The sequence below is a fragment of the Nanorana parkeri genome, unplaced genomic scaffold, assembly GCF_000935625.1.
Source record: "Nanorana parkeri isolate BGI_ZX_2015 unplaced genomic scaffold, ASM93562v1 scaffold677, whole genome shotgun sequence".
Taxonomy (NCBI): domain Eukaryota; kingdom Metazoa; phylum Chordata; class Amphibia; order Anura; family Dicroglossidae; genus Nanorana; species Nanorana parkeri.
Window position 1 is genome coordinate 705,009 of NW_017306945.1, and position 22,272 is coordinate 727,280.

General features: G+C 39.8%; 1 protein-coding gene across 1 annotated transcript in view; it reads right to left on the bottom strand.

Moving 5' to 3' along the window:
- Positions 1-1,581: 1,581 nt before the first annotated feature.
- HNRNPLL (heterogeneous nuclear ribonucleoprotein L like) overlaps positions 1,582-22,272 on the bottom strand; it is a 57,504-nt gene continuing 36,813 nt past the window's right edge. Inside the window, exons 9-13 of the mRNA XM_018563572.1 lie at positions 16,071-16,192; positions 12,938-13,133; positions 7,974-8,031; positions 7,785-7,883; positions 1,582-1,811 (exon numbers count right to left, since the gene is read on the bottom strand). Of these exons, the coding sequence (XP_018419074.1) occupies positions 1,756-1,811; positions 7,785-7,883; positions 7,974-8,031; positions 12,938-13,133; positions 16,071-16,192 (531 nt within the window). The 3' untranslated portion in view covers positions 1,582-1,755. The remainder of the gene's footprint in view (positions 1,812-7,784; positions 7,884-7,973; positions 8,032-12,937; positions 13,134-16,070; positions 16,193-22,272) is intronic.

Here is a 22,272-nt window from a genome sequence, read left to right on the forward strand (position 1 = left end):
CAGGACCCTTAATGATCCTCGTGCAACCCTCATACAAAAGCAAGAGAAATGTAAAAGGTTATATATAAAAGTTACTTGATTTTCCTCACAGTATTAAAGGAGCCAGGGTTTTAATAATACACTATCCTCTTATACATTTTCCATTAGGCTTTCAGATAAAAAATCCCTCCATTTTGTGTGCAAAAATGAGCCACTAATTATCAGCTTAAAAGGTGCGGCTCTTCAGACCTACAGTCTCCCTTTTTTCATAAGCGACACAATCTGGCCTTCTACATCCATTGCTCTTTAAATGTGTTTTCAAGGCCATGCAGTATTTCATCAGAAAAAGTTGGAGGCTTGAGCAGTGGTAGCCTCCAAGCTGAACAACACAGATCAAAACAGCTGATTTTTAGGGTACAAGAGGCACTACATTGTTAGTCATACCTGTAGACAAAAATGGAAAGGGGTTTTCCACCTTCTAGACTTTAAATCTGATAAAATAGGGTTTATATTTTAAGTAACAATAAAATCAGGAAATCTTAAAAATGCATTCAAGTACCTTTACTATAATACAAAATGTAGCTTATTTGTGCATCACTCAGCTGTAGAGCCTCAAATCATCTCTGAATTGGTGCCGACACTGTCCTTCCTTCTGGAATGTGGCTGCTTTTGTTCCCCATAGTCCGTGTGTGTGTTGTAAAGTAGCCACCACACCAAACTCACTCCAAAACCAAACTAGTTTTTTATTGAAATTGTAGTCAAACAGGAAATTGTAGTCTGTCAAGGGAGTGAGTTTGGAGTGGAACAAAAGTAGCCACCCTTCAAAAAGGAAGGACAGTGTGAGCGCCAATTAATAGACGATTTGAGGATCTTCCGCTGCGTGATACACAAATAAGCTATTTTTGTTAATAGTTAGGGTAATTGAATACATTTTTAATATATAACTCCTAAATTTAGTGTCACTTTAAAATATAAATGCTCAAATTAAAATAAACTGTCCACAGAGTCTAATATTAGTCTTTAATATTACTGATAACGCTGAACTAAACATAGAGGTTTTCAAAATGTACTTACAATACACAATGAAGACATAACAGTTTTTATGAATGTTTATGGAGGTGCACACTACCTATATATCACTATTTGCAAATAAACTATACTGCTTTACTGGAAAAACAACAATAAGTTATTTGCCTCTCTGTATAGTAACATAAAGGGGTTCCCACCTCCCACAGCCAATCATAAAAGTAGAAATGTCTTCCTTGTCAGGAGTACAATTCTAGATTTCACCAGCACGTGATAACCGAAGTTGTAGCTACTAGTAAAACCCAGTAGCTGGCATGGGGTACCCTCCATATTACTGCAAACAGGAGTGAAAAACAAGGTTTTATTTAAAAACCGGATATCCTCTTTAAGACCAACACAATGCAATTTAATACAAATATATTGAGACAATGTGTATCACAAAAAATGAAGTGAAGTGAAGATGCATACATGCAAATTAAAAATCAGCATTATATATTTATTTTATACATAAAACAAAACACCTCTAGTCAGGTGCTAAAAATAAGTAGACTAAAATCTCAGTCCATGAGAGGTAATGGCCATTTGCAAGATATTCAAATAGGTTTTGTTAATGTTATTTCATAGAATTCCATATTAAATTAAGATAACATTGATATCAAAAACATGTAGTGCTGCATTAAACACCTAACATATAGTTATTACAAGGCATTGTTAACCATGCAGAGTACAAAAGCCCAGCAATACTCTTGTTCAAAGATGAGTAGAAGTAGAGAAACACAGTTTCAATGTATATGGATTTGAACCATCTGCAAAGATAAAAAATAAATAAATGTTTTAAATAGTAAAGTCTGCATTGCAAAAATATGAGCTCTACAAATCATTTTTTTTAGCTTCTATTAAAAAGGTGTAAAAATGTACACACAATTATGTGCATGAAGTCATTGCGGGTTTCAATTGCTGGTTACTCTGAGAATTATTTTAATTGGAACTCAACGATGAATAAGCATTAGGATCCTGAATAGAACTTCACCAAAAATTGGTCAGGAGGTGTATGAAGCGTAGCCAGTGCTCAGAGCCACTCAAATGTGTGTACCTCCAGAAGTGTAAGCCGTATAAAATGACTAGTGCAGACATCAACTCTCCAGGACGCTCCCAGGGTCTCCCGCTATTAGTTAGCGGCTCCCGCCGTCCTGGAGAGAAACATTTTCTCCCGGAAAGGTTTACTCTGCTCTATCTGTTTTTTTCTTTCTGACATTGAGGTCGCCGGCAGTCAGAGAAAAAGAAAATAGAATAGGAATGAATAGCTAGGCTTCTATTGGCTATTTCAATTTGCAATAGCAGACTAGCTATTGCACCTGCCCCTTCTGCTGCTGTCAATTAGCAGAGGTGGACCTGAAGTTCTCCATCAGGTCCTCCTCTGCTGATTGACAGCAGCAGAAGGGGCGGGTGCAATAGCCAGCTTGCTATTCATCCCAATGCTGTTTTTTTTTCTTCTGATGGCAGCAGCTGTCAGAGTACTAAAAAAAACAACCCAGCACAGGAAGCAATAGCTTCTTTGCCATCTGCCATCATTTCAGGGGAGATGCCCGCAGATGGGGGGAGGGGGTAGGACAGAGGGCACCTCCCTGAAATGAGAAGGGCGCCTCTTCGAAATTACTTTTTTCAGGTTGGGATCCCTGCTAGTCGCTACTTTAAAATGTTGGATTAAAATCCCTGCCTGTACAGAAAATGCTGAATACTTACTTGACCTGCAACCCGTGCATATGGGTAAAAAATTATTCAGCATCAGACACCTTTCCGGGGGTGTCAGCTGCCTGGTCCCTTATGCATGCTGTGGTTCTATTAATTGACCCCTAATATAGAGGCCAGCAGATGGAATCACAGCTTCCTGAGGGGTACAAGGCATCCAACATACCTGGAATTGTGTCAGATGCTTAACATTTTTCAGCAGCCATAGATCTGCAACAGACTTAAATCACTTACAAAAGGTGGAAATGTACTTTGTGTTAATGTGGAGGTGCAGGGGGGATGTATGTGTGTGTGCATTGTCAGGAGTCACAGGGCTGTTTTCATACTTTAGTCAATGGACTCTTTCACAGGGCAGAGTCCTAGAAATTCGAAATTCCCTCCACAGGATCTTCAATTGGCTGATTGATGAAGGGTCTGATTGTTATCTGCAAACTGCAATCAGCTGATTGCTCTCTGTTCTCCTGAGCTCAGTGCTAAACCCCCCACCACCACACCCTTCTTGTCCTTTACCGATGACTGTTAGAACAGATAAATGAAAGACATAGGGGGGAATTTATCAAAACAGGAGCAAATAGAATCTGGTTGCCATGAGCAACTGCTCCAATCAGCATCTCTCTTCAGTTTGCTCAGGTAAGATTTGAAAATGAGGGAGAAAGATGCTGAATGGCTGCAGTGCAAATCTGCTCCAGATTTTGATAGATTCCCCACACTGTGCGGTGTTACTGGAGATGTGCAGTGTCACCGGGGAATGTGCGGGGTCAAATATGTGCAGGCCAAAATCCAGTGTACCCATCGCACTCCTGACTGAATAATACCCTATGAGTCGGGTGGGTGCCAAAGTGACTGCAGATGCCTCTGCAATTCAAGATAAGTGTATGTATAAAACGGTTTATTGACTCGATTGCCATCACATCATATAGCTATGAGTCAATAAACCGTTTTTGACTTGAAATTCTATTGGAGTGCGAGTGACTTTATACATACAAATATGTGCAGGGTCACTGAGGATGTTGCTAAAGAAATTTATTTTGTTCTGAGCGAATACTGAAGACAAAATATAACAGATTTCTTTAGCAATCGCAACAATCCTCCTCTGTGCACGAGAGAAGCAAAGCATTGTTAGAAAAGGAGGAGTTTTTCCACACCCTACACTGTAGTTTCCACTGTACAAAGCAGCCTGGCAGCCATTTAAAAAAATGTGGAGCCTGAGAGGACAACTAAAAAATTAAAAAAAGTAGGTTTGTGTGTTTATATCCAGGCTCTGCATATGCCGGTATCATATACACACCGTGTACATTGCTGGCATGTTCTTTTTTTAAATGCCCCGCAAAAGGTGAAAATGTCCTTTAAGATCTATAGTGCAGTTGGCAGGAAAGGCAAGTACCAAACATTTTTTTCCAAGACTAGACTTTACCAGTGTTTTTTTTAAATTAGTGAAAGTCACTTTAAATTGAGGCAGGTTCTCTTTGCAGTACAGCCAAATATAAATAAAATACAGCCAAATGTTTGTCTTAGGGCTTTTCTGAATAACAGACCTCAACACTAAGGGCTTCATAAATGAATGAGTGTTGAGGTCTGTTTTTCAGCGAATTTTTTTGTAGTATACAAGATTCTAATAGAAAACAATTAGCTTTGGTTAACTGTGTTGTTAAAATATAACACAGAACAGGAGGATTAACCAACAGTAAATTATTTAGAAAGGTCAGAGAATACCATACAATTGCTGAGCCGTTTTTATTTTTGCTGTTGAGAGGATGTGGTTTAACTATTGATGACATGCTATTGTTGATGGTCACCTTGAAAAGCAACGTGGTTTGTTTAGGAAACTTGCATACATGGAAACCACATTAACATTTTCAGCTGAAAAAAGAACAATGTCCATTTTAAAAAGAAGAATGTGGCCATTTCAACCTCTCACAAACTGCAGCAGCTTTAGCTCAAATGGAAGTTAAAACAAAGCCTACAGTGCAAACTACAATTTTGCCTCACAAGGGAGTAAAATCTGTTTATAGCTGCAAAAAAACAGAGCAATTCCCTGGATTTATATAATACTATCATGGTGTAATCCACAAGTGGAAGAAAAACATTCATTATTTAAGTTCCATGACAAACCACTTTCATGGTCAGAAAAAAACCCTTTTTACGCTACCAGTAAACTCTTCTTTCCTTCAGAAGTAATGGAGGAATTGGGACACTGGCAAACAAAATAAAGCCATTGGACATCTAAGTATGCCCTTGATAAAATCCTTTTTTTTTTTTGAGTTCATGCAGAGTACAAAAATACTAACAGAGTACAAACATACTACCTAGGAAGCCTTCAGGAATCAGGATCACACCAGAGGCTGTGCCACGTCCCTGGACCTGTAAAGCTCTCTGGAGCTAACAAATCAGTACACTATGTGCTTGGGGAGTGCCACAAGCAGAGTCCAGTGCCTGAAGGTCACATTACAGGCTAGCCCTACAATCCTCAGTCTGGCAGAGTTCAGGTATTGCCTCCAAGAAGGTATCAAGGATTAGCTGATCTAGATAGCTGCATTACATGTTCCAGCTCAGCAGCTGATGAAGAATCCTGATTAAAAAAAAGTATATCTATCTATATATAGATAGATAGATAGATAGATATTTAGGTTTGCTTTTCTTCTATGAGAAAAGATGTCCATTCTCCTGGGGCACGGCATAAAAATGCAGCATCATTTCCAATAGATAGATGTCCAATGGAGTGGAAGGTAATTATACTTGAATGGCCAACAGCTTTTTGTTTGTTTGCCAATATCCAATTCTTTCTCATGGTAGTATGACTTCTGAATTCTACTGATGCTGGAGAGTACTGGACTGGCCAGCAACGAGTCCAGATCTGAATCCCATAGAGCACCTGTGGAGAGATCTCAAAACAGCAGTTGGGAAAAAGAACTCTTCAAAAGTGAGAGACCTCTAGCAGATGGTGAGAGAAGAGTGGTCCAAAATTCCTGTAGAGAGGTGTAAGAAACTCACTCATGAATTTCAGTTATTTTTTCCCCAAGGGCTGTGCTACCAAATATTAATGGAGGGTGCCAATAATTTTGTCCAGTCAATTTTGGGAGTTTTGCGTGGAATGTGTCAGATTTGGCTTGTTGTTCTCCACTTTTTGTGTCATACCAATACAAACAAAAGAAACAAACATGAGAATGTCTAAACATTTGTAATTGCAACAATTTTCTGCGCGAAGTGGTGCATTATCTGACAGAAATGCAGGGATGCCAATATTTCTGGCCATGATGGAGAGATAGATTAATATATTTTTTTTAATTTTATTTATTATCACTGATGTAATGTGTCTATGTTTTTAGATTCGTGCATCCATCCCGTCATCCTGAAAAAGTGGACAGGTTGTCCACAAAAAGTGCTGAGGAGAAATTAGGACTGCTTCCCGTTATACAGTTGATCATTGTATTATCCTGGTTAATATACTAAAAGAATGCCTTTGACAACCAGTGGGTCCAGATGGAGGTTAGCTGAGAGTTTGCAAGCTTGTTAAAAGTTTATACCCCGTACCTTAAAAATTCCACCGAGTCTCTAAATGTGTATTCTTGGCTTTACAAATAATGTACTGGGATACCCATTCACATTTGTATTAGGATAAATGCCCAGTTAGAAATCATGCTTATGTTTAGGTATAATCATTGCTTGCTGCAACCTGTTCATGTAAAAGAAGCCATACAAAGTTGCTTATGGGTCTGGGCTGGGCCTGTTTTTGCAATGTTCAAAAAATGTCACAAGCTCTCTAGCATGTAGAAAAGTCAATGTTTATAGACTTCACAGGTGTCACATCATCAGAGCTCTGATGATGTGACACCTGTGAAGTCTATAAACATTGACTTTTCTACATGCTGGAGTGCTTGTGACTTTTGAAAATTTATTTTGCGGAGGCATCCGCGGTCATTTCAGCACCCACCCTACAATTAGGGTTTTCTATCTGGTTAGGAGTGCGATGGGTGTGTATGTTTTTTGAACTGTTTTTGCAATGTCACATCTTAGTTTTTTTTTTAATGCTCCGTGGCACAATGCAAATCGATAGGCAGAAGCAGACAGAGTCAACAGAAGCCCCTGTGCAGGAGTGGCCTTTGGTGGTAAAATCCCCTCTACTCAAGTAGTTAGTGTAAATGCCCCTTTCATTAGTGCTCAGTAGGTGAAGGGCCCCCTTACATTGGTGGTTAATGTATTATCCCTTTACATTGCTAATTAGTTGTAAGCCCCTCCCCCATTAGTGATGTTGGTGCCAGAACTATACTTAGAGTCATGTAAAAAAAAGTAGGCAAGCACTATAATACCGCAAAATATCAGCTTAATAAAAATACACTATTCTATTCCCAGGACAACAAAAAGATAAATACAGAGTGTGAAGCTGTGATGCGTTCCAGTAACATTTAAATATACCTAGGATGTATGGAGAATTTAAAATTGTTTCACAGGTTGCAACTTGTTTTGCATATGATGAAAACATGATACATGATGTTTGACTATGCAAAAGAGGGTCAGAAGGATTTTGGAGACCTATGGATTATACTACTGCTTACAGGAGATTGGACATTGGCAAACAAAGCTGTTGGTGAGCCAAATGCAACTCTAGCTCCCCTTAATGATTCAGTTTTGTACAAAAGCAGTTGGAGGACCCCATCATGGTGGGAGTCTGTGTACAATCTCCAAGGCAGCACAGAGGATCATGCGATCTGGAAAACCGTAAAATAAGCTCTTACGGCTCGCCAGTATGAGAGAAGACATCCATTCTATCACGCTGCAGTTTTTTTCTAGAGTCCTAGGAGGAGTGTGAGGGGTATATCTGACTGACTAACAGTGCTGTTTGCCAGTGACCAATCTCTTGTAAGTAGCAATATAACCCACACGTCTCAGAATCCTGCCGGTCCCAAAGAATTGATTCAGTTTGTCTTAGAATGTGAAACAATTGTAAGCACATACTGACAGTCATTTTAATACACGTTGCAGAGTTATTTGACTGTACTGTGCAATTGTTTTGTAACAGCAAGTTAACTTACTTGGTACTCTTACTTGATAGTGATTTAATACTGTAAGGGCTTCAACAGCCTCATTCTTTGTTTCCCATTCTAGCAGGCCAGATAATGTTTTAGATGAAGCTGTAGAAGACAACCAGGATAGGGATGTTAAATAGGCTAGCACCACAAACCTAACAAACCTGATTCTATGACAGTTTAAGTTCTACTAACGTTTTGCATCAAACACTTTGTATTTGATGAATTTTGAAACTTGATGGTCTTCACAGAGCTAAAATAAAAACATAAGAATGTTATTAAAAACTAATAAACATACCGATACATGCATTAAAAATGAACACTTTAAAAGTATACAGTGAGCTCTTCAGTGGAAAGACAGTTATTGATTTCTTATGCTATACATAGAAGCTGCTCAGTAACCGCGAGCAGGGACTATAATGTCAATACAAACAGTGCAGTCCGACCATACCTAAAAGTAAACACTAGGGATGCACTGAAATTTCGGCCACCGAAACATATTGTCCGAAAATGGCACTTTTGGCAAAATGCCAAAAGTGCCATTTACTGCCGAAATAGCGGTGCAGCCCTGCTTTCTGTCCTCCCCACTCGGCGCTGCTCTCACAGGAGGCAGAGCTTTGCAGGAGGACAGCACTGTAAGCGGCCAGCGTCTCTCCTCCCCACACCACTTAGCCTCCTGTGACCGATCAGGAGAGCGGCATGGGGGGTGGGGCGGAGACAGCTGTGAGCTGTCACAGGAGGCCAGGCTGTGGTGCTGAGGAGTAGTCAGCTGTCAGATCAAGCTCTCCTCCCCGCACCGCTCGCTCAGCCTCGCCGCATCGCTCGCTCAGCCTCCAGCCGATCCAGGAAGGAGAGCGGGTACAAGCACTCAGTGATCGATAAGTGTTTGTAAATAATTGAGGACAGAGTATGTTTACGGTGTCCCCAATTATGAATGAATGGGAAGTGTTCTACATCACCTCCTGTTTATTCATGATTGTGGCTAGAGTAAACATACTCTGTTCTCAAGTTATGAATGAACAGGAGCACTCAGTATAGATGATTCCTGTTCATTTATAACAGGGGCTGCAAAAAATTTTTTAGCACTTTTTGTCCTCAATCTCTTTTTCTATTTTAAAAGGGAAATATCAAATACCTTTGGTTTCCTGAGTGTGAATAACTATACTACATTTGCCCAAATGTCTGCAGTACATGTGTAGAATGAACAGATAGTAAAACTCAGCTGTGAGAGAATTGCCTTTGGGAGACCATACTATAACATAATTGGTCTCCAAGAGTATAACAGGCGATTCAACTTATTTCTGCATGTTTGACGCGTGCCACAAACTTGGTAGAAGAGAACTAAATTGAACTGTTAGGCAAAATGTATTAAAGTGCAGCTCTCGCTGAAATTGATATTTCACTTCTGGATATTTTGATCTACCAAACACCAGAAAAAACAATGGATTCTTTCCTTTTGAGGTTGTATATGTCAAGCCACCAAAAGGCCCACCCCCTAGCATAATTTCTATTACGTATCCAAGCACCTGCACTTAAAAAGATGAAAGTATACCCAGGCTAACACAGCTTGATCTAGTTAGATTAGGTATGCTTTCTAGTTTGCTGCATTTGAAAGTTTAACCCCTTCGTGACTGACGACGTACAGTGTACGTCGCCAGCATCGAAAAAGCATCAGATTTGTATTTCTGATCCGGACGGTACCCTAGTCATATTTTATCTACAGTTACTCTTCTCTCTTAGAAGTAAAAAGAGGGAGGAGCGAAAAGGTCAGCCCTGTGCATTCCTAAATCACTCAGCGGCTGGTGTTTGAGGGATTCCAGATGTTTACTGGTTAATGGCATTATCACCGGGGCCGTGTTTGGAGCAGCTGGGCGATGGGTTCTAATGATTAGTTTATGTGGTGGAGGTTAAGCAGGATCCACTGCAGCTGGGGACAGCCCTGACCCCGTCCCATTGCCTTTAACCACTTCAAGCGGGTGGACATATATATACGGCCAGCCCCTTGAAGTGGTTATACCAAGCACATGGCTGCTGCTGTTGCTGCAGGCATGTTCTTGGTACCGTTGTAAACAGCCAGCGATGGCTGTTCAGATACAAAAATGATACGGCACCTATACAGCGGGCTGGATAGTTTGTACCGAGCAACGGAGTGTGCCCTCCGCCTACCCCGGGCTCCGCTGTCCACCATACAGGCCCGAGACCGGCACGGCGGGTCTCCCCAGATCAATCGAAGGGAGATCCGCATGCTTCTACCCGCTGATCTCATCTCTAATCACTGGACACGGAAGTGATGTGTATTTTATCACTTCCCGTGCCAGTGTTTACATTCTCCGGCTCTTAGAGCCAGGAGAAGAAGCTGGTGAAGCAGATCTGTAGGTGACATTAGGGATCTGAAAGACTCCTGCTGTCTCCATAAAGAGGACCTGTCACATACTATTTGCTATTATATAGGGTGCTTGTTAGCCCCATAAGTGATTGCAATACAGTTAAAAGTAAAAAAAAAAAAAAAATACAGTAACAAAGCAAAAAAATTTTCCCTGCTCCCACGTACACACACATAGAAGAGCCAGCACGCGTTGGATGAATCTATGCGCAAAAACGAAAAAAAATTATAGGGCCATTGTTAACTGCTAAACTGATGAGCAGTAAAAGCTTTCAAAGCATCGTCTATGGGCAATTTTAGGTATTGTAGTTTTTTTGCGGTTTCACAGACGCGCACAATTTTAAGGCTTTATATGTTTAGTGTCTATTTACCCAGGGTAACCCCATCTTATATATTTAACCAAAAAAGTGATTATATTCTGTTTCTGTGCACTAAATAAAATTTTGGTGCATGTTATCCTAAAAATACTGGTTTGATAAACATTTGCGCAAATACCGTGCGTCATTAAAAAACTGCAACTTTTTTTATTCAAAAGGACCTCGACTTTCAGAAAATATATAATTGTTGGGGGTTTTAAGCTGTTTTCTAGCCAAAAATTCAGAATTTATCATGAGTGCACGCAAATAGAAAGGAATTGTTCCAGACAGCAAGTGGTTAATGTGCACTGCCCCCCCCCCCCCCCCCCCCCCCCCCCCCCCCCCCCCCCCCCCCCCCCCCCCCCCCCCCCCCCCCCCCCCCCCCCCCCCCCCCCCCCCCCCCCCCCCCCCCCCCCCCCCCCCCCCCCCCCCCCTTTGTGTGGAGGAGATTAAAGGAACACAGACCTGCTAATGTCTTAATTTTCTGTACTGTTAAATTCATTGCTACTCTGCAGGAGGAGGAGAACTTTCTCCTTTAGGTCCCTTCTCTGCTGATTGGCAGCAGGCAGTGGGTGCAATAACCAACCTGCTATTGGCTATTTCAATAGCAGGCTGGCTATTGGACACACCCACTGCCTGATGTGTTTACATTCAGGCAACTGCAATCCCCTATAATTGCTTGAATAGTTGACTTTAGGGGAGGCACCTTTCCACTTCAAAGAGAACCGGTCACCTCCAATGTGCTATCACGTGGGAGAGAGAGAGATGGAGAGAAATATGTTTTCTTGTCTTTGTACTCACTATGGGCACCTGCAGTTGACAGAGGTTCCTGCTGGAAGCTGCTTTCAATTACTATAGCAGCTCTTGGTCAGGGGCATTGGCCATACTGACCATGGAGATAGAGGCATGTTCTGCATCTCCATGAAGGAAGTCCAGCTATGCACACTGTCAGTCACCACTCCCCGCAAGGATTTCACCCTCATTCTATTCCTCCAGCTCTGACTGGAGGAACGGATGGGGGAGGGGGCGGGCAGAGCCAGCTGTAAAATAGGCAGCATTGTTGATCCTGATAATATATTGTTGGGATCCATCCCAGCTGCAGTGCAGCTCTGCGCTGTCAGCATATAGCAGGCAATAGCCCACTATATGCTGAGTTTTGGGTCACAGGAGGACATTAGTATATGACCTCCTGCGACCCTAAAGAGAACTATGGCAAAAAAAGGTTGGGCCATAGTTCCCTTTTAAAAATAGGAACAGACGCATATAGACTTTTAAAATGTAGGGCTAACATACACTTTAAGGTCTTCAGCTAACATTGAGCGAGTCTGGACTTGTGGACTAGTGTGTCTCTCTCCTTTAAAGTCCAATTCCACATTTTTAATAAAAATTAAGAAGTTTTTCAAGAAAGCCTGCAATGTGAGTCATGAAAATGTGCACACATATACATCATCATTGCACCTCATTACCACTAACAAATACTAATCACTTGGTAGAATGGGTTACCTTCAATGCATACCTGCTCTAAGCTTATTCAATGCTATATACATCTCAAATGGGAGTTCCGTTAGACTAGAGCGAAGGACTACACTTTGTAGAGGAGTCTTGGATAGCAGTGTGGCTTTACATACATTTGCAATTGCATGCAAAAACCTTTGTTGCAAAGTTAAAGGTAAACAGATGTGAACCAGTCCCACTGGAATATGTTACAGTAGAACTTTTTCTTTAATGCAAACACTCTAAAAGTGAACGTGTAGCTATCAGCAAATGAGGACACAGGAAATTACTGAGGAGCCAAAATTGTTCTGTCAGGTGATGGTCTCTGTACCTTATGCAAATATAGGAGCATAATAATATACTAAGAGGCGAGGAATGCCTATAACCTCTGAGCTTGGAAGCTTGCTGAGCTGAAGCCAAGAGGTCACAGAGAATCCCTCCTCTGTGCCTAGGAAACAATCTGGAAAAGCCAAAAAGACACAATTTTGCAAATGCGTAGGCAAGCACTATTTGTAACTTACAATTTAAGAACGAATGCATCTGAATAACCCAAACTTCGGCTTAAAATCTGTCAATCAGGCATTTTAACCACGCATTTAATTACACGACAATTGTAATGTGAAGAGGACTCCAAAAAAAATCTGTGTATACCAGCTAGATCTAGAACAGGAGAACAGCACCTCAACACACTTACAATACAATGTACAATCTAAATGTGATGTAGTAAATTGAAAAGAATTGTGAAATTATATAGTTAAGCGGTAAAAAAAAAAAATACAACTGACTCAGATGGCAAAAAATTATTTCAACTACTTCACAGCCTATGCAAATATATTTCTTGCATGCATTACCTGTACTAGGCATCTTCTAACACATGCACCTTCCACTATCCAAATAAAGCAATGAAGAAGCTCATAATAGATTACCTTTTGGAATAAACTTTCGTCCATTGTTAAGGGAACATTATAAAAATGCAGAACACAAGATGGTGGCTGGATGATGTTCTTGGAGGCCTGACCAGCACTAGTAAATCTATTATTCTTACTCATTGCAAAATACTTGTAACTATCATCTTCAGGTTCGAATACCTGACCTGGGACAACTGAATTCTGCTTTGACACACTGAAAAGAGAAAAAAATAAGCATTATATATGATTTTTAAAAGACAGTTGTAACTACAAATTTTAAATACTTGTTCACCTTTGTATTTAAAATGTAATAAAAAGGTAACATGCCAATACATTTCAGTAGGATATATACTCAAAGGAGTCAATTCACAAAGAGAAACGTTATTTGCTCTCTCTTGTTGTTAATTTACCTCTCCTTATTTTTCATTTGAAACCATGGTATCCACAAAAGTCCCAATAGTTATTTAGCATGCTCATTAAGGCTTGCGACTGAAGCATTAGGGAGTTGTGATTTTTATGTGTTCAACATTATTTTAGCAAATAAAGCATTATTTTTACATCTTGAATTGTAGAATTGACGTTTAAGGTGTTAAAGTACATTTGACTGTTCTGGGACCAGAAGGGGAGGAGAACAAAATTACATTTTCAACAGATTTCAGTTTTAATAAAAAGTTATTTACATACAACAGTGCAGTTTACAGGTTTACGAAATACAAGCCCACTCCAAAAAACAAAACAAAATTAGGGCTGCAACTAATGATCATTTTCATAATCTTTTAGTTGGCCGATTATTTTTTCCAATAAATTGGTATTTAAAAAAAAATAACAATATTTTAAAAAATTGTTATGCTTTTTTAAATTTAAAATAAAAATACACAAATGCAGTGTTACAAACAACGTTTACTTCAGACTAAAACTGCATGCACAATTTTGTGCAATCGCACTGCACCACATGGTATTGCGGTACTGTGCGTTCCAGTGCAGGCAATCACACTGAGTGGGAGGCGCATTTGGGGTGCCATTGAAAATGAATGGCACTGCAACACACCTCCCGCAGCAGAATTTGTCAGGCCAAAACTGAAAATGACTTTTTCCCACGTTTTATACATTTTAAAAAAAAAATTGTATTGTAAGCACATGACGCTTGAATAGCTTCAGCCAGGAAATTACAGCTACCAGTGGCAAGATTCCACAGATGGCAGCTGAATGTAAATACAGCAGGTAGTGGGCTGGTGCAATAGCCAGCCTGCAATTAGCCATTTCAAATTGCAAAATTGCTATTACGCCCACCCACTGCTTGCTGTGCCCTACAACCAACAAATTTATTAATAATACAATTAATAAAAGTCAGGCAAACGGTTCCCTATTCCAAAAACTGCAAAAAGGAGGCTGCACTACCAGGACTTGTCAATTTACCTCACAAATCTCCCTCTCAGAGCAGGAAATACCACCCGAAAACGGTCATAACGACACTATTCAATTATGAGTAAAATCAGGAAAAAAAGCTTTGTGAATTGACCCCAATGTCTAATTTACCTTGGGGCTTTTGCTTGCCTTTTCTTTGCATACAAGGTAATGGGAATGCAGAAGCCGGTTAATGCAGCTTAGAAAAAGTCAAACTACAGGCCAAATATACCGGTCAAAAACTGCAAATGATCTCCGAAACATCCTAAACTAATCTCAGTTGGAACCAAAATGCACCTGAAAGCAAGCTGCAAACGTCTATCTACACAAGCCCAAAAGTGTGATGACACATGCCTTTACTCCTATATATTTATAACGGACATATGTTTACATACTATGTACTAATCTCAGCACTGAAAGGTTTAAAAACAACAAAACTGCTTCATGGAACCTGCACTTTGGCAAGATCATGTATGTAATATGGCATCTACAACCACACAAGCCCAATTCCACCAGCCATTTGGTCTGATTTACTATCTGAATGTGCATATATTGCATCAGCTAACCAAGATGCATTGACTTACATTACTTACTATGCAGACGCAAACATTACATACAGCATACATACAGCAGTTGGATTAACAAATATGGTTTCCTAAGTGGTCTGTGCTGCAGACTTTAAATGAACGCCAATGGTAGCATACCCAATATAAAAATTGGATTTTATCTAATGTTTCTAGGGCTATTTGACACCTATTGGCTATTTTATATGTACATTTATACATGGAACAGTAGTCAGCAAATTATTTTGGTGTCCAATTGCTCTGCAAACAGTGAAAAGTATCCACTGAACATAAGCGGAAGCTTCAAATTTACCAGGGCCAGAAATTGACAACAAAGTGAAGAAATGTGAAAAGGGAGTAGAACTTCAAATTATACCTTCAAGGCATTCCCATTACACCCTACAATTCCCCTCCACTGTGTGCACTCCTTTAACCACAACAGCTTGCTACAATGATCAATATTGGATACAAAACAGGGAAATAACAAAAATGTGCAAATAGAAATTACTGCATTTTCCCCGTTTGCCAATCTATTTGCCTTTTATATGCACAAAATAAGTAAAAAGCGTTGTCTGGCAAATAAATTTTTTTGCACGATTGTGTTGCGCACTGCACCACCACCTCTCCTACAGTGCTGCATCTCGTGGTCTGCACCTCTTCACTAGAGTATTTACACCACTGTGTTAATGGTGTACATTTTAGAGATATACAGTATATATTTTGGTGAACACTATGGGACATCAATTGAAACTGTCACATATCGCTTTTAAAGTAAAGTAATTTGGAGCAGCTGGTGCAACACCATATAGAACGCTCTCTTGCTAATCCCCCCCAAATGTAACTTATTTGCTGTAAATAGCTGCCACTGTTATAGTCAGGTGACAGACTTGCCCTGTGAGGTTGTTATTTAAACAACAGAAACCTGTAAATTAAAAAAAAAAAAAAAAAAGGAAAAAAAACGTGTGGTAGTGCCCAACAGCCAGCACTCCCCAGCAAAATATCCTCTTTAATCTGTTCTTCCCTGCCTCCTCCCTTCTGCAGGAGTCCACCTGTCACTTCCGTGTTTGACTCCCCGCTGAAGTCACTGGCCTGCACTCATGACATTGGAGCCTGGTGACTGAAGACAAATTGTATGAATCACAAAACTGCAAATAACGGCCTTATATATGTTATTTATAACTTACCAAACATTTAGCCTCTTTCCAAAAACTTTCACATTATTTATATGTGTGACTGCTCTTTCCACAGCGTACTCATCACCCATCTCTACAAGAGCAGTTCCTGGAATCGTCTTCATAAACTTTATCTGTAATGAAAAATAAAAGTATATGCAAAAGCTCAGTAACCGTGCAACAGTAAACTTCCTTTTGCACTGAAAATGTAAGTAAAGGCAATCTTTTTGTTTTTTTTAAAGTTTTAGACAGAATAGGAAGGGTTAAATATGGCGAGTGTGGAGCGCCGAGCAGGCCAACTAATTGAAAGTCAAATAATCGATGATGGAAAACGTTGACAACGTTTTCCATCATCGATTATAATCGACTTAGTCGATTAGTTGTTGCAGCCCTAAATACATTATACGACACATCCCAGCAATAGTACATTATACAGCGCAATGCAGAATACCACCACTATTGCTGGGATGTGTCGTATGTGTTGTATTCCTCTATAACAGGGGTCACAATTGTTTTATTTATTAATGGGTATAAACACAAATGGAAGAAGTATGAAATTTGCACAAATAGAAATTAATTATGGAATATGGTAGATATAGGGTGCACTAATGTATATTGAGGGGAGGGAATAGCCTTATAGAATAATAATACAAGAGAGGGGAGGAAATTAAAAGGGAACAGAAGTTTGCAGCGAGATATTGGATAAAACACAAAGAATTGATGGGTGAGGGAATGGGTTGGTAATTCAATTTGTTGGGAGAAAATCACATAAAAAACTTTCTCCCTTCCCTCCCAAGGTTTGGGGTTACATATGTCACTTCAAGGTGACGGTTTGGGGTTACATATGTCACTTCAAGGTGAGGAATAAGGGGATAGATTAGGAGAAAACGATGAGATGGAAGAATAAGGGGTATTGGGTAAGAATAGAAATGGGGCAGGTGCAGTAGTGTCAAACCACTTTCCCCAAATAGGTACAACCACCGCCGAGTGACGAAAGGCTTGAAGATGAGTTGATCCTTCATTTTTAATTGGTTTATATGTTGGGTATGTTTGGCGGCGTTTATGTTCTCTCTCTCCCACTTTCTTTTTTTTCCTCTCCCCTCTATGCGGGTAGTTTTAGTCTTTTTAACGCAATTGCCGAGATATGTAGTATATGTTCAATTAAAACCCTATGGCGTCACAGCTTATAATGTACGTGGTTTACATACGCCGTGTGAACGGTACCAGGTTCTCGGGGAACTTCATAGTTTAAAAGCGGACATAATATTTTTGCAGGAGACACTGTACTGTTACGTGCCTTTATTCACCTAGATACCCAATTTGGTATTATGGTTTGTACGACACTAATAAATCCAAAAGGTGTTGCCATAGGGTTTAGTACAAATGTTCCCTTTCAGCTATCTGCTATGGAAACTGACAAGAGTGGGAAATATTTGTTCCTGAGGGGTCAACTGGGTACTTGTTCTTGTACTTTTGCATCTATTTACTCTCCCAATGTGAGACAGGTGCCCTTCCTTAGCCAAATTTGATAAAACTTACTGAATTTGCAATTGGGTGAGTCTTCTTGGCGGGTGATTTTAATGTGGCTCTGGAACCTATCTTGGACACCTCAACTGGTAGATCTGCAATACCATATTAACAACTTAGCAGACTTAAACATATGCTCCATGAGTCACAGTTAGTGGATGCATGGAAGGTGTTGCACCCAAGAGACAGGATTATTCATCGGTACATGAGATATACTCTAGGCTAGATATGATTTTTAGGAGTCATTTTCAGTTGGACTGTCTACAATAGGTGGCTATAGAACCCATAACCATCTCTGATCATGCGCCAGTATCAGTAGACCTACTTGTACCCTCCCTCTCATGGCGTCCTATGTCTTGGAAGCTGAATGCCTCACTTCTGCAAAATAAGGTTGATGTTGATGGTTTACTGGGGGAGCTTCGGGAGTTTTTTCAGCTTAATTCCAATACTGATATGCCACTACCAGTTGTTTGGTAGAAGCACAAGGCGGTCATGAGGGGGGTAAGCTGATAGAACTAGGTACCCATCATAAAAGGGCTAGAATGCGGCAGATGCAGAAGTTGTTAGTGGAGATTTGGGATGTTATCCATTTTTTTTTTAAAACCTAAAGAAATCTGACATTTTGAATCTTAACCTATCTTTGGCAGAAGTACATTCCCTAAAACCGAATTTTCAGTTTGTTTGGACTAGTAAGCACTTTAAATATTTGGGTATAGTATTGATGCCAAATATTACCTCACTTTTTCGTTTTAAATATATCGCATTGTTGAATAGGGTAAGAGGGGACTTATAACGATGGCATTCGCTTTGTCATACTTAGCTGCGAAGGGTAAATGTTGTAAAGATTAATGTTTTGCCCAGATTGATCTTTTTGTTCCAGGTGCTCCCGTTTGGGGTTATGAGGGATTATTTTAAGATAATTCAGTCTGTGATATCCAAGTATATATGGAGACGCATGAAACCGAGGGTCTCCGGTGTTGTGTTGGCTCGACCTAAAGAAGGTAGTGGTTTGGCAGTTCCAAATTTTAAACGTTATCATGCAGCGATGCTTACCCGAGTTGTAGATTGGATATATGCAGGTCAGACTAAACAGTGGGTTGCCTTGGAGAGTACATTGAGTAGACCAGAAATGAACATAGTGATATAGAGTCCAGAAAGTTTTGAAGTCTTTCCCCGGACACTTCGCCTTTAACTAGGTCAACCCTGGTGGTGTGGGATAATACTTTATTGAAGGCGAATTGTCCATACAACTCTCCTCTGTTAACCCTGCTATGCATATTTTTTACTGGGAAAGTGGGATGGGAAGTTTCATGATTGGCATTGTGACAAGCCTATTCGCCTCCATCATGTGCTTGGGGACACTGGCTTAATACCTTTGGAGTACCTCTTAGTCTACTTGTCGGACATTTATGGACCATTGGCAATAATCAGTGTTACAGCATTTTCTTGTATCTCATCCAAAGCCTTTACGATCTTTAAAAGGGATACACGGCCTATTGAAGCCATGTTTCTTTCAGGTGGTGAGGATGCCAGGTGTATCTCCCACTTCTACAAAATCTTGCTGGAATTTGGGACAATCAGAGTTTCCCGATTTTTTTGACTAGATGGGAGCAGGACTTGGGTAGCTCGCTACCTGATAAACAAAAAATTAAAAGGTATTGGCCTCAACACATGCCTCTTTGATAGCATGCACCTGAATGTTTTTACATACTGCACCATGAGGGCTCTTTTTTCTTAATTGCTGCAAACTGTGAGGATCTCTGAGAGAAGGTCCACTGAAAGTGCCCTCAGAAGAATCAGCCTTGTCTGGAAGACAGACCCAGCACTGCAGAGAAAAAAACTCCCTCCTTGCCGAGTTTCAACGTGGGAAGAACCCAGTCCAAAGCGGGGTAGGATTGTGGCCCAAACTGCCGCTAATCGAAAAAGAATCCCGTTTACTCACTACATTCTGGTGAGTACCTCTAGCGCTTTGTTATACTTCTTCACTAAATAATCCATGGTTAGATATAAATATTCACTAAGTAATCCATGGTTAGATATATATATATTCACTGACGCCTCACCTACCGAACGCAGCAAAAGCTTTGATACCACGGTATTGGAAGGTTTCCAGCCCTCCCTTACACCAGTGGTTTTAAAAAAAAATTGATGGTATCTGTAATATGCAAGAGATGGTTCCTTCAGTTAAAAGGTCAATGGGAACAATTCTATAAAACATGGGCGGGGTGGTTGGAATTTAAGACAAGTGTTGAATATGTTCTGTTGATGTCTCGGGTATTAATTATAATGATCTTAAGACTATTGGGGTATATAGAATTAGAGGGGTGTTTTTTTTGTTTTGTAATTGTGTATTGTTGTAAGTGTGTATGGATGTATGGGAGGGCAGTCATTCATTATACATTATTCATTAAAAGAGGAATTCGACTGTAAAATATGAAATTTAAATTGGTAGAAGAAAAGATATGCTATGCAATACAAGAATTTTAAATGATATTTATGTATAGGCATATACTAAGATTAAATATCTATGTTGGATTAGCTATCAAGATGGAAGATTGTTTTTTTGTTTCTTGTCAAATGTAGAAGTTGATTTATACTATGTAAAATCCTTGAATAAAGAATAATAATAATAAAAAAGGGAGATTAAAATCGAACTTAATAAATCGGCTAACTAATCAATTTTGAAAATAATCTTTAGCTGCAGCCCTATATGTATTGCTGGGTTTTGTAATCCTACATCGCTGGTGGTATTCTGCATTGCTGTATAATGTATTGCTGTGATTTGTAGTCCTCCATAGCTGGTAGTATTATTCTGCATTGTTGTAGAATGTATTGCGGAGATCTGCAGTCCCTCTACAGCGTGGAGTCAGTGGCAGAACTACCAGGGACGCAGCGTTTGCAGCTGTGACAGGGCCCTGGTGCTTCGCCATTGTAGTAAAACCTTTAGTCTTTATTGTTTTAGAGGAACTGTCACAGGACACAAAAAGAAACAAAAAAAACACACATACACGCCTTGACTTGAGGAAAAGTATCGGTACTTGGTCTGGAAAAAATGGCATCAGTGCATCCCTACTTTAAATATGGTTAAAAATTGGTTTTGGTTACAATTTTTTGTAACATGACAAGTAGATTGTCATGAGGGACAAGTAGATTGGGCCCCTGCTTTAGTCCTTGGACAAGTCTTTTTTTTTTATTTCCACACCCCTGATAACCATTATTATCAGCTCAACATCTTAGTTGAGAAACTGCACCACCTAAAAATAAAGATATTTGAAGGATTCTCCTATAAAACTTTAGTGACAGAACCTTTGCAGCCGAAATCCAGCCCCTTTCAGATTTTTATCACCTGACCTACAGTAAAAGTTTCCTTTCACTTCCTGTCATGTCATGGAAGTGATAGAAATTCTCTAAAATTTGGCACAGATTATAATAAAAACACACTTTTAGTATCATGAAGAAGGATTAGAAACATTGGAAGTATTTACATAAAATTGTATCTGCTTTTCTGTCTTAGTGGCAAACGCACACCCCCTCCCCACTGTAAGGACATTAAAGAGTCAGAAAGTAAGGGAAAATCTCCCCAAAAGTGGTCAGGGGGAAATAAAAGGAAACATTTCTTGTCCACTCTATAGAAAAACTTAAAATAAATTAATTAAATAATTTGGCTAGAGATAAGCTTTAATTAACTACTTGCTGACCAGGTGTTTACACCCCGGTACTGGCCAGGCCATTTTTCACTATTTAGTGCTGTATTACTTTGACTGACATTTATTCAGTCATGCAATGCTGCACTGAAATAAATGTAATGCCATCTTTTGGGCACAGATAGAGCTTTTATTTGGTGGTATTTAAATCACAACTAGGGTTTATTTTTTTACTATATTAAGGAAAAATACTCGAAAATTAGAGTGCAAAAAAAAACAAAAACAGGATTTTGTTTTTCATTATGTTAGAATACATTTATAATTCCCAATTTTGTTGATAAAATATAAAAAAAGACGGGGTCACGTCGGTTGAATAGACACCAAACATGTCGAGCCTTAAAATTCGGTGCACCCGCGAAATCTCAAAAGAATTTCATAACCAAAATTGGCCATAGGCGACGCTTTAAAAGCTCTTACCACTCATCGATTTAGTGTCATCTGTGAATAATGGCCCTAGAATTGTTTGCACTCGGACATTCAAAGTAATATGTAACATGTGCAGAGTAATGGGCGCAATCTTAATTTTCGCACCCAACGCAAGTTTGCGTGCATGCGTGGCTGGGGACTTTTTATTTTTAAATGTATTTGTTTAATTTGTTTGCATTTAAAATTATAAAAAAATTTTGTACTTTAAAATTTTTCAGTCTTTTTAAATTTTAGTTTAACTTTTTTTTTTACTTTATTGCTGGGAGCAATAGCCAGCCTGCTATTGCAGATTTCAAATTGCAATAGCCAATAGCAGGCTGGCTATTGCACCCACCCACTGCCTGCTGTCAATCAGCAAAAGGAGGGACCTGAACGAGAAAAGTTCTCCATCAGGGTCTCCTCTGCTGATTGACAGCAGGCAGGTGCAAAAGCCAGCCTGCTATTGCATTTTAAAATATCCAATTGCAGGCTGGGTATGGCTCCCAGCCTCTAGATGCAAAGGAAGAATGGGGGCGGCAGCAGAGACATGGGGGGCAGAGAAGGACCGGGGCAGCAGC